Source organism: Festucalex cinctus, chromosome 1 (genome assembly GCF_051991245.1).
Source record: "Festucalex cinctus isolate MCC-2025b chromosome 1, RoL_Fcin_1.0, whole genome shotgun sequence".
In the NCBI taxonomy this organism is placed as follows: Eukaryota; Metazoa; Chordata; class Actinopteri; order Syngnathiformes; family Syngnathidae; genus Festucalex; species Festucalex cinctus.
Genome location: NC_135411.1, coordinates 57,391,501 through 57,411,005, shown reverse-complemented (window position 1 = coordinate 57,411,005; position 19,505 = coordinate 57,391,501). Strand labels below are relative to the sequence as shown.

The following is a 19,505-nucleotide window of genomic DNA, read 5'->3' as shown; positions in this document are numbered from 1 at the left end:
GCCAAATCAAGATATCTATCAAAACAAACTGAACTCAGAAACTAGCATGCAGGCGCGGTTGACAAAATTTCCTCACCAAACTGAGGCTTGTTCACGAGGCTGATTGCACATTATAACATTATAATGGGTCCTGGCTTGTACACAAATTGGCCACTAGGTGACACAATTCCATCCATCCATCCATGTTCTTAAGTGTGGGAATTCTTTCTTTCATTATGGCTGTTTTTCCTTTGAATTGGTCCCTACTAGTTATGTTTCAGAGTTCTGTTTTTTTGTTAATTTTTTTCTCCCCCTGAAATTAAGACTGAGCAGGGTTAGGCCATTTACGATTTCCATCCTAAACCTTCAGACCAGCCAGTGTTACACAGTCTGTTCAGTTAATGTGTTGTGCCATAACATGCTTGAGTAGTCGGGATGTAACAATATCCAAACATCAGCATATGAAGCTCACGATACAATATTGCGGGGATGGTGGCGATATTTAAAAAAAAAAAATCCATACAAATATTGTGCTTTTGTACATAACAGCAATGCCTATAAACCACCTACAATCTCTAACACTTAATATTGAGGCACTTACGTGCTAATGCACACACAGACGCACACGCACCCACGCACACCCCTACTAAATTCACAAGCATATTATTACATTCATCCGACAATTAGCATAGATTTTAAACAAGAGCCAAAAACATTCCCAATGAAAATTAAACTGCACTAAAAAAAACTAGCCACCAGAGGGTGCTATAACTGCACAAACAGAAATCAACCTGACTTTAACAGATGTGTCGCTTTTAATAGTGGACACGACATTGAGACAGTTTTATTTTAATATGACATCCCTATGGAGTGGCAGTTGTGACATTGTCACTATGAATGACAAGCAATACCCATCTAAAATCATTGAACAGTAATGAGTCACTCCCACTCATTTTGACCCCCGCCAAAACCTAGTGTGAAATGTTGGCAAGGCATCATAAGGGAAACCAGGATTGTTAACAGTTATTTCGATCATTGTGAAAGAACCAGAAACACTGTCAGCCACTGCTGAAGCAGAGTTTTAAATAATAAATAAAAACTCCACAACATTGATTTTATTTTGTATTTTTTGAGTTACTAGCCCCTTGAAATTGTAAGACCAACTCAGGTTTACCGGAAAAACCCTACGCTGGCCAAGATGTTGAAAACAGGACTTGGTGGCCATAAATTTAGAATGTATTTATGTATATTCTCATTTTCCCAATTGAATTAAAACAAAAATCAAATTCCCAATACTTTGAACTAAAACAAAATTAGAAAATACACATCTCACCGACTTCTGGGGAAAATTTTGAGTTCGTTGGACAGACGTGAAGTCGACCGGATCCACCCAAGGAGTCGGTCCTTTTGTCTCTAACACTTTTGCTGAGGTAGAGGCCAGAGGGGAGTCTGAATTAGATCCCGGAGGCCACTCACCGACATCCCTGAAGTTTACCGACGGATCTTCAGCTATCCCACTTCTGACACCAAATTGTAGAATTTTCAGCAGTTAGGCGAGATGTATGAAACAATCTGGAAAACAATTTGTCTTTTGGGTTTCTTTATACTGCAATGGGCTGGCAACCAGTTCAGGGTTTATCCCGCTTACTGCCCAAAGCCAGCTGGGATAGGCTCCAGCACCCCTGTGACCCTTGTGAGGACTAAGCGGTTAAGAAGATGGATGGATGGATGGATGGATGGATGGATGGATGGATGGATGGATGGGTTTCTTTATATTTGAAACTTCAAATATACACAAGTCTAACAGAGCAGTCTACAAGATAGTGATCTGTGAGAGAGTGTGCAGTAAGAATCATGGGAAGATTCTTTCTGCTGCATGGTTAGGAATTTGGGAGGAAAAAAGGGAGTGTCAGCTAGATAGGAAAGCGAAGCGAACCTGTTCTGAGCAGGTTAATCAGTCAAGGTGACTTCATGTACAAAAAATGAAAAATCCATTGTTAAAGAAAATACAGGTGTCTACAATAAAGTGTAAACTGATGTTAATATGTGCTAAATAATTATTTTCCATTACAGTGGTCATAATTTACATCATAACTGTCTCATGTATGGACAAGACCAGAACAAATGGGCCAATGTTTCTTTACATCAACACAAAAATGTCATATTTTTGCCAAATATCTGGAGGTTGAAACTTGTTTAAACTCTGGATAAGCCATAGATGATGGATTGATGGAACTTGTATAAATTCCCTTATATATAATTTTACAGGAAATCTCTTTAATTCTGTTGGTGATAAAAGTGTCAGGTGAAAGCAGTCAACAATCAGTGTGCGCACGTTTCGTCGTCACTTAATTGTGGGTGGAGTCTGCAGCTATAAAAAGGCCCTCCTCATCCTTGACTCAAGCAGCGTGACTGTCAACCTCTTCTTGTGACGGAAAAGAACTTGAGCTGATTCTGGAACTGTGACCTGTTTGGACAACTAAAACCGGCTTCTGCTTTTTCTTACTTTACCTTTAAGGATGAGCTGGAAGACATTTGTGCTGCCCCTGCTGCTGCTGTGCTTGTGGGTAGTGATGGCAAAATGAAGCCCCGTAAAGCAGTGAAGCCCTGCAGTGAAATGCTTCACACACACGTAGGGGCTTCAAGATGATTCATTTCCTCGACTACGCCATCATGTGGACATAAAAATGTATAACATGCTTGGTGCATGCAATAAAATGGTGGGGTGTAAATCATGCTCTAAATACAAAAGAATATATATTTGAAGAGTGTTTTAACATGAATTGTTCTGTGTTACTTTGTCTATGTTTGTGCTTATGCAACAAGTGAAAATGTGAAATAAGGAGGTACAATAAAGTGCTTATTCATTTTTATTTAAAAACTATTTTTTCCGAAGTTTTTGGACTCAGGCGGTTTCTTTTTTTTTGCCGAGAATTTCACCTGCTTTGGAAAAAAACTCTTTCACATGGTACTGATGAAGCAGGGGTGCATCGATATGAGATAGCAAGTTTGTATAGAATTGGACGCGTATATTTCTGTGATTCCCAGTACTGAACAAGGGAAAATCTCTTTCTTGCTGGTTCCATCGCAAAAAGAAGCTCGTCAAATCGAATGCCAAAAGCAAAAAAAAGTAGCGTAATAAGGGACCCGAAAACACAAAAAGTGAAGGGGAATCCATAGCGTTTCTTTGCCGCTTTTATTTCGAACTACACTCAAACCTAGCGAATCATTTCCTGAATCAGTCACGTGGTACACCTGCTTCGTGGGGCTTCAAACGTCACCACGTACGTCATCAACACACGCATTGACACGCCGTTCATGAACCACTCATCTGCATTACTCGGCACACGCTTCAGGGATTCGACCCGAGAAGCACATCACTACTTGTGGGGGCTCCAGGAGGAAGGAGCACAAGCCTGTACCTGTTTCCCGATTCATCCGCAGCAATTGTATTGCCAAACAGATGTTGGTGAGTTGAACGGGACTTCACTTTGTCATTAAAAAAAAAAAGTAGTTCACTTAGGGTTTTTTATTTTTTATTTATTTATTTTTTTATTTTTTTATTAAATCTTGCAGTTGGTTGGATGTGCATGAGTACTGGTTATGTATATTTGGCAAAGAATGTTCAGTTGACTGACATTGTCGGTTAAACTTTTATGGATTGTTTTAAACATGTTAAAAATAATTTAAAGATCAGCTCATTCTCGGTTTGGTTCTGTGCTGCTGTCCTGGCCTCAAATCCGCCAACCTGGACACCGTTTTTGAGAATTGTCTTTCTAGTCATCAGGGCCAAAGTTATGGGAGTGATTCCTGGCGCACAAGGTAAAGGTCGACCCACCAAGTATGACATCAAACACTTGACGGTGAGATAATGTTTACAAAAATGCATCAAGTATAATGTGCATGTTAGATATGAATCTTTGCTTTTCAGACCTTCAAGGGCATTAAAAAGCATTTTGTTGCCATCTCCACTGGACCCAACTCTGCAGCATGTGGAGTCACTCTGACCAAGGGAACTGAATATCTCCTCATGGGTATAACCTGGATCAATTTTTCAAGCATATGTAAAATCAAACAATAGTGTTTGCCCTACTGCTTATGATAGTTTAGACTTTTTGATATGTATTTTCGCATGCATCCTTTTACTTAATGATTTGCGCTTTTCCCTGTTCCCCCATTTCCTTTCCCCTCAAATACAGGAAAGCTGCAGTCGGATGGCACACTGCATGTCTCCCAATGTGACTTTCATGAGCCGTGGAATTCCTTGAGCCCCACTCAAAAGAAGCTTTTAGCCCTCTATGCAGAGGGCTGTAGTTGCACGGTAACCACACCACTGCGTTTTTTAAAGCCTTCAATGTGTTTATGCTGTTGGAGGCCCCCTATTATAATAAATGGGCAAGTGCCATCTGCTTTCTTTGAGCTTTCTAGTAGCCATGCTTAATTTTCTGTCCTTGGTCACTCGCAGATCAAGTCGTGCTTCTCCTTACCATGCTGCATGACTGGCCCGACCGAGTGCTTGTGGACAGACTTCCTGCCGGGCAAGATGGGCAGTCGTGACCATGCCCAGAACTTTGCTTGCATCAAGAGCGGCAACGGCTGTTGTGCCTGGTACAAGGGGATTGTTGGGTTTTAAGCGAAGAAATGTATTTTAGGGGCTAGTAACTCAAAAAAAAAAAGTTTTTTTTTTTTTTTTAATATATAGACACACCCCCACCCACAGATTCAGCACTGGCTGACAGTGTTTGAGGTTCACTTCCTATAAATCAGGGGTGTCAAATATGCGGGCCGGATCAGGCCCGCAAAGGGGTTTAATCCGGCCCGTGAGATGATTTTGAAAAGTTAAAAAAAAAAAAAAATTGTAATGTTGGACTAATTGATCAGCTGGCCACAATCAAAACATATAAATTTGTAATTTCACAAGCAGTCCTCAGATAAGCAATGCAACTTGTACGGGAAATTGTCCTGGATGTCATTTTACACACAACTTAAAGTTACGTTGGGTTTTTTTTAATGATTTTTTTTTTTTTTAATCATAGACCGAAAAACGTGTTAAATAAAAAAAAAAACAATTACTAGTAAGAATTAGCATCCTTTTCACGTCATTAACTGCGCCACATAATGTATTCTGGGAACAATTTTTGTATATGCAAATCAGGTGGATTTAACACGTCTGGAACGTTTACTGGCAAAGTGTTGCCGCGTTCCATTTGTGTTAATTTTCAGGAACAATAATTACAGTTGAGCTCAGTAAATTAGGGCTAGCCCATGAAAATCTGCGTATAAATGACGGCAATCGTTTTTTTAAGTTTTATACCGTTGTTTTACAGATACGGCCCACTTGGTAATATATTTTCCTCCATGTGGCCCCTGAGCTAACATGAGTTTGACACCCCTGCTATAAACGCTTCACTGTGGGTCACGTGATTTTGTTAAAGCTGTACGCGCACCGACTCAGGGATTGCACTGTGAGATCGGGGTTGTGGGATCCATCACTACGTGCCACTTTGGAGCTGACATAACGTGATTTCCAGCTGAGCTGAGAGTCAATAATTCCGAAAAATGTATTCTTGTATACCTATTCCAGGCTTAGTAGTGTCAGTTTTTAGCATCACAGACTAGAGAATAGTGCCATCTCTAAAAAGCCATAAATTTAGCTCCCCGGTATTTAAAGATACATCAAACCAACATTTCAATTTGACCAACATTGTTGCGATAACTTCCACCAGCTGCTGGAAGTTCTCTCCTGCGCAAAAAAAGTGTCATCAGCCAAGAACATTCGAAGCATTGCACATTTATGTACAGCATATATTTTGACCCTAGTATTGACAATTGCAGCGCACCACAGGAGATACCCAAAAGTGAAGACCTACCCATGAAGTTCCGCTGGCCTATCTGCACAAACTGAATCATCAGTCTCTTTGCATTTCCTGCACTGTCAATATGAAAGAATGTTCTGTTTTGAATACAGGGATGGAAATTTTAAAATATTTTCAGAATCTCATTCATTGATGCAATTCACAGGAAAAAGGTCATTTGTACTTCATATTTTGAGGGGGGATTGGCTGGCAACCAGTTCAGGGTGTACCACACTTACTGCCCAAAGCTAGCTGAGATAGGCTCCAGCACCCCCCGAGACCCTAGTGAGGAGTAAGCGGCTCAGGAAACGGATGGATTTTGAGGGGGTGGGAGTTGTTCACTTTGTTTTTCCCATGAAATTCATTCTCTCTCTCATTGCGTCGATTACAATTTCAGTATATGCCGATTGCCAGTTGTGTAAATTAGGTGATGATGGCAGACAGCCAATACTCCATTTCCTATCCCTACTAATCCATGTGTGCAATTTGCACCACAACTGTTTCGTGTATGCGCAAGGAAGGCCAAAACGTAACCTTTTCTTTTTTTTTCTTTTTTTTACCTCAACACAAAAACTGCAATTAATATCTTCCCCACACATTTCTGCAAGTTGAATCATTTCTTAGGAAATCTCCCTCATTTTGTTGGTGAAGTCTCAGGTGAAATCACTCATTGTGTGTAAGTGATGCTCCTTAATTGTGGGTGGAGGCTGCAGCTACAAAAAGTCCCTCATCAGCTCAAAGTGAATCTGCTGGTGTGAGACAACAGAGTGTCTATTCTGGGACAGCAATCTGTTTGCGCAACCTTTAGTTGAAAGGATATTGACACAAAAATTTACACTAATAAAACAAATGCAGGTCTTGTGTTCTCTCTGACAATTCTTTTTGGCAGTGGCTGACTGAGGATGTCTTTCCCACCTCCTTTAGATATATATATATAAACACACCAGGTACTGAACAGACATGCCTCGAAATTATTCGGGCAGTGTTTTAGTCAAACAAATGCACAAATTTGTAACTCTGTGGCTGGTCTGATGGTTTCGGGCCGAAATCTCAATTTCAGTGGGGAAATTCCGTTAGCCTTCTCAACAAAAAACCCTGAAACATCTAGTAGTGACCAATCCAAATTTCAAAGACTTCACCAAAGAAATTTTCCCAAACCTGATGCAATATACCACTAGCAAAGCAGTCTCTGCAGTTCATAATGGATCATTCACTCTGTATTTCTTGTACAGTGGTGGGCAATTGGAAAATTTGTGTGCATATACTTTCCATGCAGGCAAAGCCTGCTCATAGAATTTGGGCAGCTTAATGGGCAATTTTCCACTGAATAGTTACATATAAGAACCTCCAGACCAACTTCTGTTATGAAGGACCACAATGAACCTGAATATTCATACAGAGAATTTCCTTTTACTAATGATGCTTATTTCCTCATAAAACCTAATAATTTATCGATCTCCACACATTGTGAAGGGTTAAAAAGTGACAAAGCAGGATACACCATCGTGATATGCCTTCAACCTGAGACAATACTCTTCCATAGATAGAGAGATCCCTTTGGAGACACATATATAATAGATAGTCTTTTGGATTTTGGGAATAAAATTTTGATGCTGGCTGAGAGCATTATTATTATCCATCCATCCATCCATTTTCTTCCATCCAGCCAATCGCAGGGCATATTATTATTATTATTATTTAATAAAAATGCCAAGATGTTTTATACATTAACTGGAATATTGCAAATTGAATTAGCATCAGTTTCATATAAACACAAAATCTTGATTTTATCTACATTAAGCTTAACACCTGGTGCTTCAGAAAATGTTACTGCTAATGCATTTGCACCTGTTTTCTATCCTTAGGAAACAATATAGTGTCACCAGCCAGCTGGGATATTCATATCTCTCTATTAAATGTGATTAGACCCTCAATATTTGGAGAATTTGCAATATTGCAACATAAAAGCTCAGCAGCTACCAAAAACAAAACAACAGACTGGGCATCCTTGTGGTGCACTCCTCTTGATATAGAAAATCTTTTAGGCATGCTGGGATATAAAATAACAGAACCACTAATGTCCTTGCATCTATAAATTTACTCCCGATACCAAACATACTCAGTGCAAAAAATAAAAATAAAAATAAAAAAAAGCACAAAGCATTGAAATAGTCTCAGGTGAAATCACTCATCAATCAGTGTGTGCAAGTGACCTTACTTAATTGTGGGTGGAGTCTGCAGCTATAAAAAAAAAAAAAAAAAAAAAAAAAAAAAAAGCCCTTATAAACACCTGCTGGTGTGAGACAACAGAGGACTTCTTCTTGGGTGACAATCTGTTTGTGGAACCTGTTGATTGTGTTTCTTGGAAGGATGAGCTGGAAGATGTTTGTGCTGCCCCTGGTGCTGCTTTGCCTGTGGGGGCTCCAGGAGGAAGGCGCTCAAGCCTGTACCTGTTTCCCGATTCGTCCACAGCAGGTGTATTGTAAAGCAGATGTGGTTGGTAAGTTGACTGGGCTCAAATTTATTTTCTTTGGTCCTCAGTGCAAATACTACACTGCATATATTTGGATCAGTGTTCATTTGATAGCCTCTGTATATGACAGAGCTTCCAAGTTGACGGTGCAACTGAAGGGCTTCCACTTTAACCCTGCACCCCTAGTAAATGGTGTTAATTTACAGGTGCTAATACACATGGTAACAGTCTTGATATTTTGTCTATGACCAAATTACTTTTAAAAACGAAACACTTTCACTAATTAACTTTACATGTTAATTTCAATTCTAAGACTTCCTAGGCTATGCAATTTCACTTTGTAGTTATCAAGGCCAAGGTTATTGGTGTGATGCCTGGTGCACAAAGTATGGGTAGAACCATAAAGTATGACATCAAACATGAAGGTGAGGCGCCTGTTGTATTTGTGCATCTTCAGGAACAATGCAAATTGGAGAAATGTTCTGAAATGTTTTTTCTTTCAGACTCTCAAAGGCACTGAAAAGCGTTTTGCTGCTGTTTACATGCGTCCCAGCTCTGCAGCATGTGGAGTACTCTAACCAAGGGCACTGAATATCTACTTATGGGTATGAAATGTCTCTTGCCCACCCAAATGTGCAAAGGAGCTACTCCATGGTCAACCTATAGACAAATGTCAGCCTTTGATGCTTGCTGAAGGCTTACGAAACATTGCCTAAAACTATTCTTACCATGTTCTAAGGTGTCCTTATTTTCTCTCCTGTCTTCTGCAAATACAGGCAGGCTGCATTCTGATGGCTCATTGCATATTAACACGTGCGACGTCCATCAGTCGTGGGATTCCTTGAGCACCATGCAAAAGAACCTGTTATATCGCTACAGAAAGGGCTGCGATTGCACGGTAGGAAAATGGATGAATTGTAGTGGCCCCTGATTCTAGTACATGTTGTGGTGATTTAATGAATTGGCATGTGAACATGTTGCTTAAATCCCTGTCCTTGTTGGCCAACAGATCAAGTCCTGCGTCTCCTTCCCATGCTGCATGACGGGCCCTGCCGAGTGCTTGTGGTCAGACTTGATTATGGGCAATCGTGACCAGGCCCAGAACTTTGCTTGCATCAAGAGCAGAAACGGATGTTGTACCTGGTACAGGGGGGGATGCCTGGTCTGCAGGAGTTTACCTGGGTGCGAACAGCTATTAATTAAAAATCAAAACGTGTGTTTTTTTTATTTTATTTTTTTTATTTTTTTTATTTATTTTTTTGTGTGTGATTAAGTGCTATATACGAACTTGTAAACTGAGCTGGCCTGCTCGCTTGGTTCATGACTGACTATGGACTACAAAAAAAAAAAATTCTGATCTTTATCTTCAAACAAAAATTCTGACTGCTTTTGATGCTTTCTGCTACTTGCACAACAATTACAACTTTAACGTTGCCTGAAGCTTGTCCTATGTTTACTACCCTGGCTGTAATGGGTGCAAATTTTGCAGTGGTGGCTCCAGCAGATGGCGCTGTTGGTTTACAGTTTTGTTAAATTCCTTTTTATATTGCATTGATAAGTTGTCTCAGGAATTTTCAAATGTTGTGATTGCTACTTAGTTGTACCTAAAAATAGTCAATACCTTCACATTGCTATACTGCAGTTGTATGTACTGTCATGGAGACTCCACACAATCCTATTCTGTTGATAAGTTTAAAGGTGTTTCAGGCAACCAAGCCACTGCAGCAGTGGTTCTCAAACTTTCAATTAAATTTGCTCAAGTACCACCATTAAATAAGTGGGCAGTTTAGGCCAGAGAGTTAAATTGGTGATGTCAATTAAATGCGTGTTACATATTCTATCTGCTGGAATTTTCCCAAAAGAAATACTTCTAGATGTGCTGAAATATAAAGATTCAAAATTTCCCCAAACGCTGGAATACTCAAAAGTTATCCCAATGTTCCATGCCACGCCGAGCCCTTTAAAAGTTGTATTATGGGGGATAGTGTTGCAGTGCCACACTTTGGCACAGGGGGGCGGTGTTGGTTCAGGAAGTGAATGGGAGCCACTGTATGTTGGTGGAAAAAGCTAAAAAAAAAAAAAAAAAAGTTTGTGCTGAACCAACAAGAGAATCTGCCTGCTTAGTCTTTGTACCACGGTTAAGAGGTCACTGGACAGTCGAAGAGGATTTAACACCAGTATTTTGTCAATCTACTGAAATTCTCATTTTTACTTGAATACTCTTAAATCTATGAAATATCCTCTAAAGGACACCTAAATACGAGATGTGCAGCCATGGACTTAACACGGACTGCTTGCGGATTTAGTTCTGTTGTATTCGTCTGCCACTAGAGGGAGGCCGCGTACCACAATGAGAAGCAGTGCACTACATCAGTCACCGGTTCTGAGACGCTGCTGATAACAGAATGCAACGTAATGGGCCACCCGGCTCCCAGGCTTGTCAGACAAAATAAAAAAAGAAACACTAAGGTCTCCGCAATTCTTAAGCTCTTTCTTTCTTTCTTTCTTTCGTTCGTTCGTTTGTTCGTTCGTTAGTTCTTGTTTAATTTAAACATGGTTTAACTTGTACTTATATTTCTGTTTTGTTTTGTGAAGGCCTTACAGCAGCGGCACCTGGTCACTAGAGGGCGCTAGTGTGCCGCCCTACCATTGACAGTGATCAAATTAACTTCCTGGAAATGAAGATAGATAGATAGATAGATGTGCCAGGGTATTAAAACAGTCCTTAATTTAATCAGTGTGTGCAGGTGCCTTCTCTTAATTGTGGGCGGTGTCTACGGCTATAATAAGGCCCTCGTGAAGCTGAATTTAAGCATAGCCATCCGGTCGCTGTCATTGTTGTTTGCTTGCAGAACTCAAACTTAGTTGGAATGATCAATGATGGGCTGGACGGTGAAGAGCTTCATGCTTCCTCTGGTGCTACTGTGCTCATGGTGGCTAGAGGAAGGAACACAGGCTTGCAGCTGTGTCCCAAGGCATCCACAGCAGGTGTTTTGCCAAGCAGATGTTGGTAAGCTTAATGGAACGCCACATTGTTAAAACTGAGGTGTTTATTTTAAAAAGTGTTGTAAAACTATACAGTGAAGTTACTGAAATTGTTTCTTGTAACATTTTTACCTTTTTTTTTTTTTTTCTTCCCTAAATTAACCTTACCTTTTTATGTATTTTTAGGTCTAATTCTACTCTAATCAGTATTAAAATATCCAAATGCGTTTTGATAAGCTGTTGGCTCTAATTACAGCTGGAATTTTATTTTATAAAGCCAACAATTTGGCTTGGCTAATTAGGAAAGCAGGTGTTTTCAATTATACCTTTTCAGTGTCAGTAGTTGCAGAATGTCTGGCAAGCTACATTGGATTTAATGTTTTAAAATGCAATGCACAAGCTTTAAGCTGCAGTTGTGCTTTTGGTGAGAGGTGGGAGTTGCAAGTCAAAAAGTGCCTAATTCTCCTTTTTTAAGGATCATCTTGCTAATATTAGCTGCTGTCAGTTTTTGCTGTTTATGTAAGTACTCTAAGATAGTTTGTCATGACCATGTGTTTTGCACATGGCTTTGACTTTAGTGCTGGTCTCTTGCAACCTTTTGGTAAATGTAACTTTAAAAATGTTTTCCAGTCATCAGGGCACTGGTTGTTAGACGGAAGGCTGACTATGATGGCTACAAACCCGTCAAGTATGTCATCAAACAGACAAAGGTAAAAGACTTCTGTTCATCTATCTGCCAATTCAACAAATCTAACCTGTCTTTCCCTCCCCCACCCATCAGATGTTCAAGGGCCCAAAAAGGGATTTTGATGCCATCTATACTGAATCAAATTCTGCAGCATGTGGAGTAGCTCTGGAAACGAGTGTCACGTACCTACTCATGGGTAAAATGCTCAACATTCTTACATTCACAGGAAATGATCTCTTCCAGGGCTCGGCTATTAACAAAACATTTGAAAGTAATGTAACATTTCAACCCTTAATTGTTAAAACCTTTAAAAAAAAAAAAAAAAAAAAAAAAAAAAAAGCCTCAGATTGCTAGGCTAACTTTCTTTGGCTACCGAGTAACTAAAGCTAGCTATGCTTGTGCTAACATGTTTGAAAGGGCACAATACATGATTGACACAATGTCCAAAATGGAGCCTGCTAATCATCAGGGGTTTAATATAATTGAAAATCTTATTGTACATGGAAGTGCTCAAAGCTATTCCTTTTCCTCGCTGAACTGAAGTCTTGCTCAGCATCACTTGCCCTGTAATGGTTTTACACGAACTCATGATCAACTTTCTTTGCCCGTCACTTGTGCCATTACAGGCCGACTGGAGTTGGACGGCTCACTGCACATCACTTTGTGTGACTTCTTTCAGCCATGGATGTCCTTGAGCTTCCCACGAAGGAACCTGTTGCGGCGCTATCGACTGGGCTGTTCTTGCAAAGTGAGAATGCAAAACAAATGAGTATCCACTAACTTAAGTTTGGCGAAAACACATGGGCAGATTTTAATTGCGTGTATGCATATAAACATGTTTGTTTTTCCTTGGTCTTGTGCAGATCACACGCTGCACCTCCCTCCCATGTGGCATCAGCAGCCCGGCAGAGTGCTTATGGACAGACTTCCTGCCAGTGAAAATGGCTAGCGGCGAGCAGGCCCAAAACTTTGCCTGTATTAAGAGAAGCTATGGCTATTGTGCTTGGTACCGGGGTGCTCGCTCATCCAAGAACTTTTTCAGGGGCATCAAACAATAAAAAAATAATAATAAAATAAAATAAATAATGTGGTCTTATGTTCTGGGTCCATAAGCATGAATCATAACTTACATTAAATGAGCCTGAACTGTATGTAGTTGTCTCACCAAATGTGATGCATCACAAGTCATGGAAATGCAGTTTTGCATGTCTGGCACATGACCTTTCACGATTGAAAGTAATAAAAGAGAAAATGCAAAAGTATTGCCAGATAATCGCCATGACCACTATCTTTGCCAGGATAATTATGACGATGGCCATTTTAGTATTCAATGAAGTTTTTTTTTTTTTTTTTTTTTAAGAGCGTATGTTAAACTCGGACACAAAGGGAAGTCGGCGCAGAGATTAAAACCTTGAACCACAAAGGCTGAGGCAGACATGCTAACCACTATAAACTAGTGATGGGTCGAAATGGGCTGAGGCTCGGAAGCTTGTGTCGAGTAATGGGAGGGGCGTTTCCACGAAGCTTGTGTCAAGGAGCGCGTTATTTCGGCAAAACCCGGAAATGTGTGAAGCGTCACCGGCCAGCTGAATCACGTAAACACTTCGGGACTGGTTTGGCGCGCATTGCAAACACAGACAGAATGAAAGTCCATTAGTGTCCTGGGAGACACATAAAAATACCTAAACAAATTTACATAAACTGGCACTCGCATTTTTCTGCACTCGAGCTTCATCTGTGCCTTGTGAAAGAATATTTTCTAAAGCTGGTGAAATATTGTCCAAAAAAAGAAACAATTTAAAGCCACCACTGTGGGAAAGCTATTATTTCTAAATAAAAATGAATAAATTATCCTTCACAATTGTATTTTGTTCACATACTAAATTACTGACACAAGCACATTCATATCTTTGTCTTAAAATAGCCATTGAATTCTTAACAAGGTTGACCTCTTGGGCTTTTAGACCACTTGATGGCGCCATAGAGTAAATGAAGCACCATGAAGCTTTGATACATGTGCAAACCAATTGGTTGCAAAGCTTCATTGCTTCATGAGGCTTCATTTGGCCATCCCTACTATAAACTATAATCCCCAAACAATTGAACATTTCAAATGTTTACAACAGTACACTAAAATCAAGCCCATTCTAAAAAAAAGACAACTGGATATCTCCCTGCTAGCAAATTATAGACCAATCACAAACCTTCCCTTCATAACTAAAATAGTTGAAAAAGTGGTTTTTAATCAACTCAGCAATTTCTTGAGCTTAAACGGACTTTTGGATAAATTCCAGTCAGGTTTCCGACCTCATCACAGTACAGAAACAGCTCTGATTAAAGTACTGAATGATATAAGATTGAGCACTGATGCAGGGAAGGTATCGGTGCTCGTCTTGTTGGACCTCAGTGCAGCATTTGACACGATGGATCATAATATACTGTTGGACAGGCTGGAAACTTGGGTGGGGTTAAATGGAACAGTCCTTAAATAGTTCAGGTCCTATTTGGAGGAAAGGAGTTACTTTGTGACCATTGGAAATTTTGAATCTGATCGAAAGGCCATGACATGTGGGGTCCCTCAAGGGTCAGTCCTTGGACCCCTGTTGTTCAGTCTGTATATGTTACCTTTGGGTCAAATGCTTCAGAACACCGATGTTGACTATCATAGTTATGCAGATGACACACAACTGTATTTATCGATGTCCCCAAATGACAGCAGTTCTATTAACGCATTGTGTCATTCTCTAGAGCAAGTTAACAACTGGATGAACCAAAATTTCCTTCAGCTGAACGAAAACAAAACGGAGCTCATTGTTTTCGGCAATAAAGAAAAGAGGATTGCTGTTAAAAAACAGCTTGAGTCACTGTCTTTAGAAACTAAAGACCAAGTTCGAAATCTTGGGGTATTAATAGACTCAGATCTGACCTTCAGTAATCATATTAAATTTATCACTAAAACAGCCTTTTACCAGCTGAAAAACATATCCAGACTGAAGGACTGCATGCTTCAAGCAGACCAAGAGAAGCTTATCCATGCTTTTATCTCCAGCAGACTAGATTACTGTAACGGTCTTCTGACTGGACTCTCTCAAAAGAACATGAGACACTTGCAGCTCATTCAGAACGCTGCAGCTCGAGTTCTGACCAAAACAAAAAGATCAGAACATATTACTCCAGTACTTAAGGATTTACACTGGCTCCCTGTCAGCTGTAGAATCGATTTTAAAGTTCTGCTACTCGTCTATAAATCGCTAAATGGTTTGGGTCCTGAATATATCCAAGAAATGCTGATTGAGTACAAACCCAGCAGGGCTCTGAGATCTACAGACTTGGGCCAACTAGTGGAACCCAGAGTTCGAAGCAAACATGGTGAAGCTGCATTTAGCTATTATGCTGCACACAGATGGAATAGGCTACCAACAGAAGTGAAGTCAGCCCCGAGTGTAAATGCTTTCAAATCCAGGTTAAAAACTTTGCTTTTTTCTTATACCTTTGATTAGGGACTTTTAAACAGCTTTAATTAAGTGTTTTTTCTTATTTTAAACTTCCTTACGTTAAATGTTTTAAAGTTTGTTGAATAATGATTTAAGATTGTTATTGTATGTTAAATTTTCTAACCTATTTTCATTTATTTTTCTTCCTCTGAATGTTACCTACTGTTTCTTGATGCTTATGTGTTGTCTTTCCTTGCGTAAAGCACATTGAGTTGCCTTGTGTATGAAATGTGCTATACAAATAAACTTGCCTTGCCTTGCCTAAAATAATTCTTGCACATTAGATTTAAGAAAATGCACTTGACATACTTCTGCACCAGATACCATTCCTGACACACCATTAAGAGTTCAATTCACTTTGGCTTCAGTACAAAACTGTCCAAAATGGTAAACCACTTAAGCCCTAGAGTCCACCCAAATCCAATCTTCAACCCAAACTGCTGGGTCAAAAAAATTTAACCAAAGCTTGGACAAATGTAACCGAGTATGCTTAAAATCCACAACTCAGTGACTAGCTTAGGAAAACAACCCTTTTTTTTTTTTTCTTTTTTTTTAAGGAGTGCACCCAAAGTGTGATGGGATGATCTTTAAGGACAAGCAGCATAGTCATTAATGGTCAAGCATAAAAAGTTGTGTGACATGAGGAGTTGCTTGCTAAACAGAGGTGTCATGAAACATTGCATCGCATGTGGATGTGCTAAGGAAGTTGGAAAAAATAGAAGCGATGGCAGCATAAAGGTGTGAGTTAGGAAGGATGAGCGTGGCGGTGGGGCCATCGACAGCGGCAGGACGGCGGCGCTAATGCGAGCTCTACGTGTGTAACCTCACTCTAGACGAGCGCCCTGATTAAACAATGATTTATAGGCCCGCTGGAGCCTCTCAACAATCCGTCCCTGCAATGAGATTTTTTTCCTCTGCCGCTCCGGTGAAACATCTCGAGAGAACGTCCAGACTGGACAATGTGTAGTTGAGAAGAGGGTGGGTATAAAATGCTATCATCATGATGGCTCTGGTGGGCTCACGGGAGCATGCAGGCACCTATTTGTCTCTCTCTCGCACTCACACACCCACACACGCGCGCGCGCACCCGCGCATGCACACAAGGGCAACACAGGTAAGGCTGGCTAGCTTCCTTTTGTAGAATAAAGGAGCCAATATGTTTTGGGATGATGTTTGACTAGAGTGGCGACACATTTTACTTGTGTCATGATTCTCCTATTTAGCAAAAACAAACAAACCGGTGAATAAAGATCTGAATCCAACAATGGACTCCTATGGAAAAGTGATTATATATATATTTATTCAATATATATATAATATACGTAAATATGAACAAATGGAGCAAGAATAGTCAGCAATATCATTTGTAGCAAATAAATATATACATATATATATATATATATATATATATATATATATATATATATATATATATATATATATATATATAAATAGTCACTCCACTGCTGTTAATTTATTGAATCATGTGCAGTTCGTCGACATACAACACTGCTGGCTATTGCTGCTTTTGTTTACACTTACATCTACATATTTATATACTGTAGCATGCAAGCGTCACAGCTACCGTTCATGTAATGTTGTCAGTCACCCCACTGCTATTTACTGATGCATGTAGCGTGAATGTATGTATATATATATATATATATATATATATATATATATATATATATATATATATATATATATATATATATATATATATATATATATATATAAATATGTAGATGTAAGTGTAAACAAAAGCAGCAATAGCCAGCAGTGTTGTATGTCGACGAACTGCACATGATTCAATAAATTAACAGCAGTGGAGTGACTATTTTGATGGACTAGTTTTTACCCTCTTTTGGGTCAGACTTGACCCAGTGTGTTTGAGGTCAAATCCTCAACCCGAAGCACTGGCCATAGATAACCTGACATTGGCTTGGTATCTCTTTGAACCCCGTGCTGAGTTAGCTATTTCACCCAGTTTGGTTTGCTTTTAGTCGAGTCTAATTTACAGTGAAGTGACATTACATGAATACTTTATGAACATTCACTCCGTATGCTACACAGTAAGTATGTAGACATGATAGGGGGAAAGCAGCAGCAAGACTCGTAAAAGGTATTTTGATAATTATACTATAACAGTACGCCACACTGAATTCATGTTTTTGACTGAGATTCAATCAAAAATATAAAAGCAACACAAGTAATCGTATTGGAATTGATTTTAAAATATTACGCTTTTCAAGTGTGCCACAAACATTAGCAATTAGCATGTCTGTGAGCTTTTTGGAGGTAAAAATAAAAACAAAACAGAAAAATAAGCGGCATTCCTCATTAGCACTGCACTGGGTCACGGATGAGGAAGCACGCACGCCAAGTCGCCGTCTTTCAAGTGACTTCAAACGCAGTCTTTCGTGTGACACGGCGGCAGGAAGTTGAGCTTCACCAGGAGGATGGATTCAGCCACCAATAGAGGATTTGTTTTCGCCTTGGTGTGGACATGATGCATTCTGCATTTGAGTCGTATCTGCTGTTGATTTGAGTGCTGAGGGCTCCAGATTATGCAATTGAATGTCAATGCATCATCACCATCCTACTGATGGGAGAGTGGGAAAATTTGTAGTTCCACCCCTGTTTTTTTTTTTTTAGAAAACTATATAAATACAGGATTTATACCCATCAATTCCTTCTCAGTCCACACCTCTGTGCTTCTGTTAATGTGTGGTGGAGATTTTTTCCTAACCCCAAGCCTGCATTTTTCCATTTTGTGTTTGTTTTGTCAACAGCAGGACATTTCTGTGGACAAACAGTTGTTTACCCCTCCAGCCAAGCGCAGAGTGGGGGGTGGCGGGGGGGGGGGGGGGGTGGGGGGAGTAAGTATTAGAGTAAGTATTAGACAACAGTGTCACTCACTGTCGCCAGGCGAATTTGTCGGCTGCATGACGTCACTCCTGCGGCAACTTGACAGCTTTTTTTTTTTATTCATTCACTCACTCACACAAGCTTGAGTGAGTGAAAAAAAAATAAAATCCGTGCGTGCTGTCAAGTTGCCGCGGGAATGACGTCATGCAGCTGACAAATTCGTGACACGTCACCCCCCACCCCACTCTGCGATTGGCTAGAGGGTTAAAGAACTTTCTGTCCACAGAAAGGTCCCGCTGTTGACAAAACAAACACAAAATGGCAAAATACAGGCTTGGTTTCGGAAAAAATCACCACCCCACATTAACAGAAGCCCAGAGGTGTAGACTGAGAAGGAGTTGATGGGTATAAATCCTGTATTTATATAGTGTATTTTCCTGAGTTAAAACGGAAGATCCTGCCTTTAAGAAATTAAAAGAGAAAAACAATTTTTCATTCATTTTATTGTCACATTTGTATGGTTTCATTGTACGCTTGCTTTGGGTCTATGAGATTAACCTGTAAAAAAAATTGTTAGCAAACAAACTTTTTCATATCCTAATTTACTTTTGTTCCGTTTTATAAATAATTTATTAAATGTATTCTGCACTCATTGTGACATTTAATTTACCATGCTCACTAAATTTGAAATGCATTTATTTAAATAGTTGCAAATGAATATATACCTGTATATTTAGATTATGTTGAATTATTGGTTACATTTTTATTTTAATAAAAGAACTACTATAATCCTTTTAACAAACATTTTTTTTTAAATTATAAACAAATGTTTTCATCGTACCCCCAAAAATCAGAAAAAAACAATTCTATTGGTGTAAATGCACTTTATATTATAATTTGTTTATTGATGCTGATTGTCCATCAGAAATCATGTGATATTACTTATAAACCAGACAGTTCACAGCATGATAACACTCCATACAAATGCAACATCATACAACCACCGCTGTGGCCCTTCCGACATGTTCGGTGGGGGCATCATAAACAACCTGTGTGGTTGACAGAAATCTAATTGCTTTAATTCTTAAGATAAAAGGTAAGTCACATTGCATTACAAACCGTACTGCCAATACACACTATTTAAAAATAAATAAAATAAAAAA

At 39.5% G+C, this 19,505-nt stretch overlaps 2 protein-coding genes and 1 long non-coding RNA gene across 3 annotated transcripts; all 3 read left to right on the top strand.

The window, feature by feature from the left end:
* Positions 1-2,399: 2,399 nt before the first annotated feature.
* On the top strand, positions 2,400-4,612 carry LOC144005581 (metalloproteinase inhibitor 2-like). The gene is made up of 6 exons (XM_077504230.1): positions 2,400-2,555; positions 3,379-3,448; positions 3,760-3,842; positions 3,911-4,013; positions 4,179-4,300; positions 4,445-4,612. Exons 1-6 carry the CDS (start codon positions 2,499-2,501, stop codon positions 4,610-4,612), a joined length of 603 nt encoding a protein of 200 aa, XP_077360356.1. The 5' UTR covers positions 2,400-2,498.
* Positions 4,613-8,105: 3,493 nt separating this feature from the next.
* On the top strand, positions 8,106-9,511 carry LOC144003482 (uncharacterized). Its single transcript, XR_013279000.1, has 3 exons — positions 8,106-8,334; positions 9,084-9,205; positions 9,317-9,511. It is a non-coding gene; the product is annotated as an uncharacterized LOC144003482 (long non-coding RNA).
* A 1,588-nt stretch (positions 9,512-11,099) lies between these two features.
* Positions 11,100-13,325, top strand: LOC144003420 (metalloproteinase inhibitor 2-like). Its single transcript, XM_077499684.1, has 5 exons — positions 11,100-11,317; positions 11,923-12,002; positions 12,074-12,176; positions 12,607-12,728; positions 12,844-13,325. The coding sequence occupies exons 1-5, from the start codon at positions 11,185-11,187 to the stop codon at positions 13,036-13,038; spliced, it is 633 nt and encodes a 210-aa protein (XP_077355810.1). The 5' UTR covers positions 11,100-11,184; the 3' UTR covers positions 13,039-13,325.
* The last annotated feature ends 6,180 nt before the right edge of the window (positions 13,326-19,505 follow it).

Bases quoted from the DNA above. Each gene is read 5' to 3' on its own strand.
- LOC144003420 (XM_077499684.1), top strand. From the start codon at position 11,185: ATGATGGGCTGGACGGTGAAGAGCTTCATGCTTCCTCTGGTGCTACTG. The intron at 11,318-11,922 runs GTAAGCTTAATG...AATGTTTTCCAG, and splicing joins GTTTTGCCAAGCAGATGTTG to TCATCAGGGCACTGGTTGTT. The intron at 12,729-12,843 runs GTGAGAATGCAA...GGTCTTGTGCAG, and splicing joins GACTGGGCTGTTCTTGCAAA to ATCACACGCTGCACCTCCCT.
- LOC144005581 (XM_077504230.1), top strand. From the start codon at position 2,499: ATGAGCTGGAAGACATTTGTGCTGCCCCTGCTGCTGCTGTGCTTGTGG. The intron at 2,556-3,378 runs GCAAAATGAAGC...TGGGGGCTCCAG, and splicing joins TGTGCTTGTGGGTAGTGATG to GAGGAAGGAGCACAAGCCTG. The intron at 4,301-4,444 runs GTAACCACACCA...GGTCACTCGCAG, and splicing joins CAGAGGGCTGTAGTTGCACG to ATCAAGTCGTGCTTCTCCTT.